Source organism: Habropoda laboriosa, unplaced genomic scaffold, assembly GCF_001263275.1.
Source record: "Habropoda laboriosa isolate 0110345459 unplaced genomic scaffold, ASM126327v1 scaffold65, whole genome shotgun sequence".
NCBI classification, from domain to species: Eukaryota; Metazoa; Arthropoda; class Insecta; order Hymenoptera; family Apidae; genus Habropoda; species Habropoda laboriosa.
In genome coordinates, this window is record NW_017100254.1 from 3,703,718 (window position 1) to 3,716,664 (window position 12,947).

At 33.2% G+C, this 12,947-nt stretch overlaps 1 protein-coding gene across 1 annotated transcript in view; it reads right to left on the bottom strand.

Moving 5' to 3' along the window:
• The window catches only part of LOC108572254 (disks large homolog 5-like), a 14,397-nt gene extending 2,852 nt beyond the window's left edge, over nt 1-11,545 (bottom strand). The window contains exons 1-2 of the mRNA XM_017934454.1: nt 11,540-11,545; nt 1-1,635 (exon numbers count right to left, since the gene is read on the bottom strand). Of these exons, the coding sequence (XP_017789943.1) occupies nt 1-1,635; nt 11,540-11,545 (1,641 nt within the window). The remainder of the gene's footprint in view (nt 1,636-11,539) is intronic.
• Between the last annotated feature and the right edge of the window lie 1,402 nt (nt 11,546-12,947).

A 12,947-nucleotide genomic window follows, 5' to 3' on the forward strand; every position in this document is an offset into this window, starting at 1 on the left:
GCTGTTTCCTCTGACAGTTCCACCGGAGCTGGTTCCGCCACCGGTACCAGGGCTAAGTACTTCCACGTGGAATGTTGGCATCGGGCTACCTCTTTCCGAGGTTCTTTCTATGCTGCCGGTGGACAATTTACCCACGCTGCTTTTTGACGTAACACTAGGATTTGACGGTATTCGGAAACGTTGATTTTCCTTTTTCCTCGGGAACGTTCCACCTTCGTAGCCATGCGTGTATGCTGGTACGTCGTATGTAGTGCCAATTGGTGGGGCGCGAGATTTGTGATAATGCAAGTCTACAGAGGGTGTGTGCAAATGCCCGAATCCTGTTTGCGGGCCGGGGCTATACGAAGGTTCGAAACAATAAGATCGTGCATCAGGAAGTCCTATCGACTCCCCGGACTGTGCAGACGGCAAAGACGGCGGGGAAGGGTATCTCGAAGGTAAAGAATTTTGTTGATGGGGATGCGGATGCGAATGCGTATAGGGAGGAAATGAAAAATTACCAGTCAACTGCTGTCTCGGGCCACTGGTCGACGTGGTTGATGATCCGGCCCCGGAATAAAGCTGAGATTGCGCTCTATTATGCTGTAACGTGTCTACTTGGCTCTCGTTGTTAGGGCCATACTTTTGCGCTCTCTTCTTCGAGAAATATTCTACGTCTTTTCCCGTGTTAGCCGACTTCACAGAAAAGTCGATGCTAGTTTCAGACGGCGTCAGCGTGGAACTGAGTCTATTCTCCGTGTTCTCGAATTCGGTTGCCGGTTTCTTATCTATCGGGATATCTTTGTACTGCACCACTGGAGTAAAGGATTTCTGACTAAATAACGGTCCAGTCTTAAGGAAATTTGGTAATGGTTTTTCTACAGACTTATAAACTGTATGCCGATTGTTCACATTGGAAAAATTGGTTAAAGGGATAGGATTAGAGATACGATTATAATTATAACTTTCATACTTTGGCGGTTGGTTAAGGAGTACACTTAGGGGCAACCTTTCTTTTGTCTTACGTGGATGTAAAATAGTACCAGTACCATTTTGTATCAGAGGCCCACCTCTGGCTTTCGGCCACGTACCTCCATTTTTCTCAACTTTTTCCGTTCCGCGCCGCTTACTTCGTTTCAATACTCCGTTATTCGCTTTCTTATGGTAGCTCTCGATCACTGAATCAAGTTCCGCTATCGCATCCTGTTCTTGCTCGAAAGTGTTCGGACTGGAGTTACGATGCCGTTTCTTCTTTTCCTCTCGATCCTTGCTATGCTTACGTCCCCGTACTATATCAATCTTCTCGCGTATATTGTCCCAAGCGTTGCTGATTCCACTTGGTTTCTCACCACTCACCGATTTCGAAACTTTGTAAACACTTCTATCACTAAAGTTCGCGGCTAGGTGTCTCCTCTCGTAATCATCCGATGGAATTTTCAACATCATTCTTTCTTGCTCTGTTTGAGAACAGCTGTTTACCATTTTTTGTTTCTCGGTACCAAAACTGCCATCGATGGTCATTGTTTCGGAGCTAGTCGCTGAAGGCAACGGTATTCCTTTCAGGGTTGTAATAGTTAATACATCCGTGTTCGTGTCATTCAAAGTTGCCATCGCTTCGTGACTGGAGTTAATGCCTTCCATTGCTTTACTATTAATCTATAGAGTTATTTGCACGAGAATTTAGTAGAAAGCAATGAAATTAGTGAAAAACCGTAAAGGTGATACACGCGTCGCATTCAAGTGTAACACATTTTCGTTATTTCCATAGAAATGCGTGATTAATTATGCACTTTAAAGAATGTAGAATTTAGAATGAATCTTTATCTATATTCTGCAATAAGTTTGGTTACCGTAAGTGGTGTGGTTTAATTGATATTAGCAATTGTTTATATCACTTCACTATACACGAGTACGACGAATAGGAGACGCTCCCATATAATGTCTAATAACTCCTAAATTAAACCAAATATGTTAATAAATATTATAAAAGAATGTAGCCAAAGGAGTTGTCTTTCAGACGCATATAGTTATTTGCACGAGAATTTAGTAGAAAGCAATGAAATTAGTGAAAAACCGTAAAGGTGATACACGCGTCGCATTCAAGTGTAACACATTTTCGTTATTTCCATAGAAATGCGTGATTAATTATGCACTTTAAAGAATGTAGAATTTAGAATGAATCTTTATCTATATTCTGCAATAAGTTTGGTTACCGTAAGTGGTGTGGTTTAATTGATATTAGCAATTGTTTATATCACTTCACTATACACGAGTACGACGAATAGGAGACGCTCCCATATAATGTCTAATAACTCCTAAATTAAACCAAATATGTTAATAAATATTATAAAAGAATGTAGCCAAAGGAGTTGTCTTTCAGACGCATATAGTTATTTGCACGAGAATTTAGTAGAAAGCAATGAAATTAGTGAAAAACCGTAAAGGTGATACACGCGTCGCATTCAAGTGTAACACATTTTCGTTATTTCCATAGAAATGCGTGATTAATTATGCACTTTAAAGAATGTAGAATTTAGAATGAATCTTTATCTATATTCTGCAATAAGTTTGGTTACCGTAAGTGGTGTGGTTTAATTGATATTAGCAATTGTTTATATCACTTCACTATACACGAGTACGACGAATAGGAGACGCTCCCATATAATGTCTAATAACTCCTAAATTAAACCAAATATGTTAATAAATATTATAAAAGAATGTAGCCAAAGGAGTTGTCTTTCAGACGCATATAGTTATTTGCACGAGAATTTAGTAGAAAGCAATGAAATTAGTGAAAAACCGTAAAGGTGATACACGCGTCGCATTCAAGTGTAACACATTTTCGTTATTTCCATAGAAATGCGTGATTAATTATGCACTTTAAAGAATGTAGAATTTAGAATGAATCTTTATCTATATTCTGCAATAAGTTTGGTTACCGTAAGTGGTGTGGTTTAATTGATATTAGCAATTGTTTATATCACTTCACTATACACGAGTACGACGAATAGGAGACGCTCCCATATAATGTCTAATAACTCCTAAATTAAACCAAATATGTTAATAAATATTATAAAAGAATGTAGCCAAAGGAGTTGTCTTTCAGACGCATATAGTTATTTGCACGAGAATTTAGTAGAAAGCAATGAAATTAGTGAAAAACCGTAAAGGTGATACACGCGTCGCATTCAAGTGTAACACATTTTCGTTATTTCCATAGAAATGCGTGATTAATTATGCACTTTAAAGAATGTAGAATTTAGAATGAATCTTTATCTATATTCTGCAATAAGTTTGGTTACCGTAAGTGGTGTGGTTTAATTGATATTAGCAATTGTTTATATCACTTCACTATACACGAGTACGACGAATAGGAGACGCTCCCATATAATGTCTAATAACTCCTAAATTAAACCAAATATGTTAATAAATATTATAAAAGAATGTAGCCAAAGGAGTTGTCTTTCAGACGCATATAGTTATTTGCACGAGAATTTAGTAGAAAGCAATGAAATTAGTGAAAAACCGTAAAGGTGATACACGCGTCGCATTCAAGTGTAACACATTTTCGTTATTTCCATAGAAATGCGTGATTAATTATGCACTTTAAAGAATGTAGAATTTAGAATGAATCTTTATCTATATTCTGCAATAAGTTTGGTTACCGTAAGTGGTGTGGTTTAATTGATATTAGCAATTGTTTATATCACTTCACTATACACGAGTACGACGAATAGGAGACGCTCCCATATAATGTCTAATAACTCCTAAATTAAACCAAATATGTTAATAAATATTATAAAAGAATGTAGCCAAAGGAGTTGTCTTTCAGACGCATATAGTTATTTGCACGAGAATTTAGTAGAAAGCAATGAAATTAGTGAAAAACCGTAAAGGTGATACACGCGTCGCATTCAAGTGTAACACATTTTCGTTATTTCCATAGAAATGCGTGATTAATTATGCACTTTAAAGAATGTAGAATTTAGAATGAATCTTTATCTATATTCTGCAATAAGTTTGGTTACCGTAAGTGGTGTGGTTTAATTGATATTAGCAATTGTTTATATCACTTCACTATACACGAGTACGACGAATAGGAGACGCTCCCATATAATGTCTAATAACTCCTAAATTAAACCAAATATGTTAATAAATATTATAAAAGAATGTAGCCAAAGGAGTTGTCTTTCAGACGCATATAGTTATTTGCACGAGAATTTAGTAGAAAGCAATGAAATTAGTGAAAAACCGTAAAGGTGATACACGCGTCGCATTCAAGTGTAACACATTTTCGTTATTTCCATAGAAATGCGTGATTAATTATGCACTTTAAAGAATGTAGAATTTAGAATGAATCTTTATCTATATTCTGCAATAAGTTTGGTTACCGTAAGTGGTGTGGTTTAATTGATATTAGCAATTGTTTATATCACTTCACTATACACGAGTACGACGAATAGGAGACGCTCCCATATAATGTCTAATAACTCCTAAATTAAACCAAATATGTTAATAAATATTATAAAAGAATGTAGCCAAAGGAGTTGTCTTTCAGACGCATATAGTTATTTGCACGAGAATTTAGTAGAAAGCAATGAAATTAGTGAAAAACCGTAAAGGTGATACACGCGTCGCATTCAAGTGTAACACATTTTCGTTATTTCCATAGAAATGCGTGATTAATTATGCACTTTAAAGAATGTAGAATTTAGAATGAATCTTTATCTATATTCTGCAATAAGTTTGGTTACCGTAAGTGGTGTGGTTTAATTGATATTAGCAATTGTTTATATCACTTCACTATACACGAGTACGACGAATAGGAGACGCTCCCATATAATGTCTAATAACTCCTAAATTAAACCAAATATGTTAATAAATATTATAAAAGAATGTAGCCAAAGGAGTTGTCTTTCAGACGCATATAGTTATTTGCACGAGAATTTAGTAGAAAGCAATGAAATTAGTGAAAAACCGTAAAGGTGATACACGCGTCGCATTCAAGTGTAACACATTTTCGTTATTTCCATAGAAATGCGTGATTAATTATGCACTTTAAAGAATGTAGAATTTAGAATGAATCTTTATCTATATTCTGCAATAAGTTTGGTTACCGTAAGTGGTGTGGTTTAATTGATATTAGCAATTGTTTATATCACTTCACTATACACGAGTACGACGAATAGGAGACGCTCCCATATAATGTCTAATAACTCCTAAATTAAACCAAATATGTTAATAAATATTATAAAAGAATGTAGCCAAAGGAGTTGTCTTTCAGACGCATATAGTTATTTGCACGAGAATTTAGTAGAAAGCAATGAAATTAGTGAAAAACCGTAAAGGTGATACACGCGTCGCATTCAAGTGTAACACATTTTCGTTATTTCCATAGAAATGCGTGATTAATTATGCACTTTAAAGAATGTAGAATTTAGAATGAATCTTTATCTATATTCTGCAATAAGTTTGGTTACCGTAAGTGGTGTGGTTTAATTGATATTAGCAATTGTTTATATCACTTCACTATACACGAGTACGACGAATAGGAGACGCTCCCATATAATGTCTAATAACTCCTAAATTAAACCAAATATGTTAATAAATATTATAAAAGAATGTAGCCAAAGGAGTTGTCTTTCAGACGCATATAGTTATTTGCACGAGAATTTAGTAGAAAGCAATGAAATTAGTGAAAAACCGTAAAGGTGATACACGCGTCGCATTCAAGTGTAACACATTTTCGTTATTTCCATAGAAATGCGTGATTAATTATGCACTTTAAAGAATGTAGAATTTAGAATGAATCTTTATCTATATTCTGCAATAAGTTTGGTTACCGTAAGTGGTGTGGTTTAATTGATATTAGCAATTGTTTATATCACTTCACTATACACGAGTACGACGAATAGGAGACGCTCCCATATAATGTCTAATAACTCCTAAATTAAACCAAATATGTTAATAAATATTATAAAAGAATGTAGCCAAAGGAGTTGTCTTTCAGACGCATATAGTTATTTGCACGAGAATTTAGTAGAAAGCAATGAAATTAGTGAAAAACCGTAAAGGTGATACACGCGTCGCATTCAAGTGTAACACATTTTCGTTATTTCCATAGAAATGCGTGATTAATTATGCACTTTAAAGAATGTAGAATTTAGAATGAATCTTTATCTATATTCTGCAATAAGTTTGGTTACCGTAAGTGGTGTGGTTTAATTGATATTAGCAATTGTTTATATCACTTCACTATACACGAGTACGACGAATAGGAGACGCTCCCATATAATGTCTAATAACTCCTAAATTAAACCAAATATGTTAATAAATATTATAAAAGAATGTAGCCAAAGGAGTTGTCTTTCAGACGCATATAGTTATTTGCACGAGAATTTAGTAGAAAGCAATGAAATTAGTGAAAAACCGTAAAGGTGATACACGCGTCGCATTCAAGTGTAACACATTTTCGTTATTTCCATAGAAATGCGTGATTAATTATGCACTTTAAAGAATGTAGAATTTAGAATGAATCTTTATCTATATTCTGCAATAAGTTTGGTTACCGTAAGTGGTGTGGTTTAATTGATATTAGCAATTGTTTATATCACTTCACTATACACGAGTACGACGAATAGGAGACGCTCCCATATAATGTCTAATAACTCCTAAATTAAACCAAATATGTTAATAAATATTATAAAAGAATGTAGCCAAAGGAGTTGTCTTTCAGACGCATATAGTTATTTGCACGAGAATTTAGTAGAAAGCAATGAAATTAGTGAAAAACCGTAAAGGTGATACACGCGTCGCATTCAAGTGTAACACATTTTCGTTATTTCCATAGAAATGCGTGATTAATTATGCACTTTAAAGAATGTAGAATTTAGAATGAATCTTTATCTATATTCTGCAATAAGTTTGGTTACCGTAAGTGGTGTGGTTTAATTGATATTAGCAATTGTTTATATCACTTCACTATACACGAGTACGACGAATAGGAGACGCTCCCATATAATGTCTAATAACTCCTAAATTAAACCAAATATGTTAATAAATATTATAAAAGAATGTAGCCAAAGGAGTTGTCTTTCAGACGCATATAGTTATTCACACGAGAATTTAGTAGAAAGCAATGAAATTAGTGAAAAACCGCAAAGGTGATACACGCGTCGCATTTAAGTGTATCACATTTTCGTTATTTCCATAGAAATGCGTGATTAATTATGCACTTTATAGAATGTAGAATTTAGAATGAACCTTTACCTATATTCTGCAATAAGTTTGGAAGCCCTAAGTGGTGTGGTTCATTAGATATTAGCGATTGTTTATATCACTTCACTATACACGAGTACGACGAATAGGAGACGCTCCCATATAATGTCTAATAACTCCTAAACTGAAACAAACATGTTAATAAAAATTATAAAAGAATGTAGCTAAAGGAGTTGTCTTTCAGACGCATATAGTTATTTGCACGAGAATTTAGTAGAAAGCAATGAAATTAGTGAAAAACCGTAAAGGTGATACACGCGTCGCATTCAAGTGTAACACATTTTCGTTATTTCCATAGAAATGCGTGATTAATTATGCACTTTAAAGGATGTAGAATGTATAATGGACTTTTATCTATATTCTTTAATTAATTTGATAACCGTAAGTGGTGTGGTTTAATAGATATTAGCAATTGTTTATATCACTTCACTATACACGAGTACGACGAATAGGAGACGCTCCCATATAATGTCTAATAACTCCTAAACTAAACCAAATATGTTAATAAATATTATAAAAGAATGTAGCCAAAGGAGTTGTCTTTCAGACGCATATAGTTATTTGCACGAGAATTTAGTAGAAAGCAATGAAATTAGTGAAAAACCGTAAAGGTGATACACGCGTCGCATTCAAGTGTAACACATTTTCGTTATTTCCATAGAAATGCGTGATTAATTATGCACTTTAAAGGATGTAGAATTTAGAGTGAACCTTTATCTATATTCTGCAATTAGTTTGATAACCGTTAGTGGTGTGGTTCATTAGATATTAACAATTGTTTATAGCAGTTCACTATACACGAGTACGATGAATAGGAGACGCTCTCATATAATGTTTAATAACTCCTAAGCTAAACCGAATATGTTAATAAAAATTATGAAAGAATGTAGCCAAAGGAGTTGACTTTCAGACGCATCTAGTTATTTGCACGAGAATTTAGTAGAAAGCAATGAAATTATTGAAAAACCATAAACGTATGCGGTATCGTTCCCGACATCGCGTACTAAAATCGTTAATAACTAATTATTGAGAGGGTCTGGAGCACTGAAAAGTATATGTGAAAGTTGCTGAAGGTCCACACTTCATTCTTCAATTCTGAAAGTTCACATAATCATCGTAATTACCGAGTTATTACTGATTTTTCACCGGCCGACTTGATGTAGCGTCTGGATGGTGGAACTCAGCGACCCGCCAGCCAATAAGAAACGTTCTCTCTCTATCCTTGTCGCACACTAGTGCTATCCTTGTCTGATACCTCTGTTTATATCCTGTTATCCTATTAAAAAATCGTAGATCAGAGCACCAAACGCGAGATGGCGTTAGTCTCGCCAGGGCTTGTCTACCACTATTCCTTTCCTTGTCTAACCTGTTTCTATAGTGCTATCCTTGTCTACCACTATTCCTTTCCTTGTCTAACCTGTTTCTATAGTGCTATCCTTGTCTACCACTATTCCTTTCCTTGTCTAACCTGTTTCTATAGTGCTATCCTTGTCTACCACTATTCCTTTCCTTGTCTAACTGGTTTCTATAGTGCTATCCTTGTCTACCACTATTCCTTTCCTTGTCTAACTCGTTTCGTTAGTGCTATCCTTTCTACCACTGTTTCTTTCCTTGTCTATCTCGTATCTATGATGCTATCCTTGCTTACCACTGTTTCTTTCCTTGTCTAACACGTTTCTATAGTGCTATCCTTGTTTACCCCTATTCCTTTCCTTGTCTAACTCGTTTCTTTAATGCTATCCTTGTTTCTTTCTATCGATTTTCTTGTCTTAACTCATTGCCAAATGCAAACCGAATTACATACAGATATGATAAAAACAATAATTTTAACGTAGTTTACAAACGAAACATGCATTTTCTTTTTATGTGTACAGTCTTAACTTAAGGAATTTGCTTTTCCAATTATAATATATCGACGAAATAGAAAGTTATCACTCTTAGCGGGTATACAAAGTTGAGGTTACGAATATGTACAGTTAATGCTTCAGTATCGCTCGAGAAGAGAACATCGCAAGAGCTGCTTCCTCTTCGACATTCTGACTTTCTTTTCACTTTCAAATATTTTGGTGTTCTGTCTTTGCAATTTTTTGATAATTTTATTCAATAATTGATTATTTAGTTCCTTTCCTTGTCTAACTGGTTTCTATAGTGCTATCCTTGTCTACCACTATTCCTTTCCTTGTCTAACTGGTTTCTTTAGTGCTATCCTTGTCTACCACTGTTTCTTTCCTTGTCTATCTCGTATCTATGATGCTATCCTTGCTTACCACTGTTTCTTTCCTTGTCTAACACGTTTCTATAGTGCTATCCTTGTTTACCCCTATTCCTTTCCTTGTCTAACTCGTTTCTTTAATGCTATCCTTGTTTCTTTCTATCGATTTTCTTGTCTTAACTCATTGCCAAATGCAAACCGAATTACATACAGATATGATAAAAACAATAATTTTAACGTAGTTTACAAACGAAACATGCATTTTCTTTTTATGTGTACAGTCTTAACTTAAGGAATTTGCTTTTCCAATTATAATATATCGACGAAATAGAAAGTTATCACTCTTAGCGGGTATACAAAGTTGAGGTTACGAATATGTACAGTTAATGCTTCAGTATCGCTCGAGAAGAGAACATCGCAAGAGCTGCTTCCTCTTCGACATTCTGACTTTCTTTTCACTTTCAAATATTTTGGTGTTCTGTCTTTGCAATTTTTTGATAATTTTATTCAATAATTGATTATTTAATATATTTTATTGTGCGTACAGAATTTTTGAACTCGCAACAGCATGGTAAAAAGCACCAGACAGTGGAGGAGGAAAAATTTATAGCTTCTTGTCCAGAACAAACTTAGTTTATTTAATTTAATAATGAAATATTAATTAAAGGGTGAATGTTTCGCAAAAGGAAATTGATGTGGTGTGTAAGGAACAAATGAATAGATTGTAAAATGCTGTAAAACAATTCTGGTATATTGTAACCTTTTGTAAAATACATTTTGCACAGTTATATTACAACAAATAATTGATTCTTTTTATAAATTATTGCATTTCTTGATGTTTCCTGATGTTGAAGTCCTTTCTTTGATCTCTCTGGTGTCCTGGAAGGTCCATCTGTAATTCATACAAAAAGAACATTAATTTTTCTAATTTTTAAGAAAAGTTATAAACAATTTCTGACTAATCTAATGAATGCAATGGTTAATTCAATGTAAAATTAATATATTAAGCTATTTTATTAAATTAAAGCATGCAACAATTTTATTTAAAGCTTCCAATAATTGTAAACAACAATTACGATAAACAAATGTTATTGAAAGCGAAAAATTTAAAGAATTCTCATTATACTGTAATAAAAAATATGAAAACATAATTCTTCATTAGTGGATGATACATTCTATTTGTGTGTTCATAATTCATAATTTGTGTGAAAATATCTTTACACGCGGATTTAACAAAGGAGAATCTGTTACATCTGTCTTTGGTGGTTGGAAACTTACCGCTTTATGTCGTAGAGGGCATAACGAATCCTCTGATTTTTTACACGATCGGTATTTTAGAATGTTAGACATAAAAATACATTAGGTGTTAAGTTTATCCTGTATCTCGTCTTTATAATTTATATTAAAAATCATCGTTAATGTAAAGAATTTTCGTAAATATAACAAGATTAATAAATGCGTAATATGTATTTGTTTTTTGTGAAAAACGATTTGCTATGCAATAATAATTACAAGTAATTAGCTTAAATCATTTCATTTATTGGCGAACATCATTATCATTGATTTTCAAGTTGACAGTCGTGCATAGAAAAGAAAAAAATAGAATGCGAATACTTACACCAGTCATAAGAAATATATACTTTCGTGTTATAGTGTCGGAGAATAATAGTATTCACAGTTCTGTTAGATAGATTTGGGCGATTGATATTAAATACAATATATTGCATTTGTAATATATTGTATTATAAAATTTTTTTATACTCTCTCTTTCTCTCTCTCTCTCTCTCTCTCTCCCCTCTCTCTCTCACACACACACAATATAATAACACATATCTCTTTGTAATATAGATAATCTTTCTTTGATTTGCAAGGCCAGCATAGAAATCACACTAGAGAATGGTAAACTTAGTCTTTTTTTCTAAATTTTAGACAAAGAGACGCTCTTATCAAAAGACCTATTAGTTAAACGCAATTAACGTTATATACATATACAAAATTAATCTCGCTTAATTTCGAGCTTTTCATAAATATGAAATTTAATTTGCAGCAATAGAAAGTTCTAATAGATACCTGCATCTTATTATGGTAAGGAAAGAAAGTTTTTAAAAATGTTCTCATGTTCCGTAAACATCAGATTTTCTATCGTATGTGTGTGTTTGTATGTTTCAAATTATTTAGTTTGTGCATTCGTAAAATAATATTTCAAAAATGAAAATAATCGTAGTACACAGTATTTTTCGGTAGTTACGATGTTTCAAGCATCTCGTTTTATAAATTCCACGAAACTGTGTGTTCGGGTGTCTTATTGTACGCTCAGTCTAAAACAACTTCTTAAAAATACATTGATCGTAAACCGTATAAAATATACCGAGTGTATTCATTTTTATGACAGTTAAAAATAGTATTACTGGAAAATGTTTACAACGGTTCTTAATTCCTGTATATCTTTTTGGAAGCATTATTTACCCAGAGATCTCAGCCAGTGTTACAGAAATCGTTATTTGAAGTAATTTATAGATTTACATATGATAAATTGATTTTGAATTGTGGTTCTTTTTGAAGTTAGAATTTTTCGTATGATAAATTTTAATTCACAAACCATGATTCTGTTGTGGGTCAAATTCGCAAATCACGGTTCTATGATATCAAAACAGTATAAGTATATAACTGAAAAGATTCTGTCATAACGGGTGAATAGCAAATCAGAAGTTTCGTGTAAAATAGAAAAATTCGATACATTCCAAAATGACATTGTATATAGGCAGTGGTAATCGTAATACATTTGCAAAGTATTTGTAAAGGCATACAAAGTTCTATTGAAATTCAGAAGAAAATTGTACTTGTAGAAAAAACGTTTGCTCGAGGAAAGTATATGCAATATTATATGCAGATTTTAGGAGAAAATATATCAAAAGGAATGTAGAAAACTAAGCGAAGTAGATTTTACTATGATAAACTTTGGTATTATAAATGAGTGAACCTTTATGTCCCTCTGTCATTTCTTTTCATCAATATTTTCAATCTTTCTTTCTGGAAAGATATGATTATTTACAAAAAAAAATGATATAAAGTATAACGAGACTAATAGCAATAATAATATTAATAATAATAATAATGAAATAATAATAGCAGTGGCTGTAGTAATAGTAATGATAGTAACTATGATAAATCATACTAATACCATTGGTGAAATATAATGAAAAAAAGGTGCATAACTAAGCAAATGAAGTGCACTTAGTTTACTTTGCGTATTAGTGAACAATAAACGATGATACGTATTTTACTCGTATGTTACTGACACATCGGTACATTTGCAAACAATTTGGTGCAGCTAGAGTTATAGCCGTGGAAAACGGCTAGAAAACCTAGTCTTATCCTAAATTAGCTAATATTACCGGAAGATAAACTAACGAAGTGTTCTTATAGTTTCTAGAATTCTTTCGGATTAATACTAAAAAAACTAGTAACGGTTTCGGTA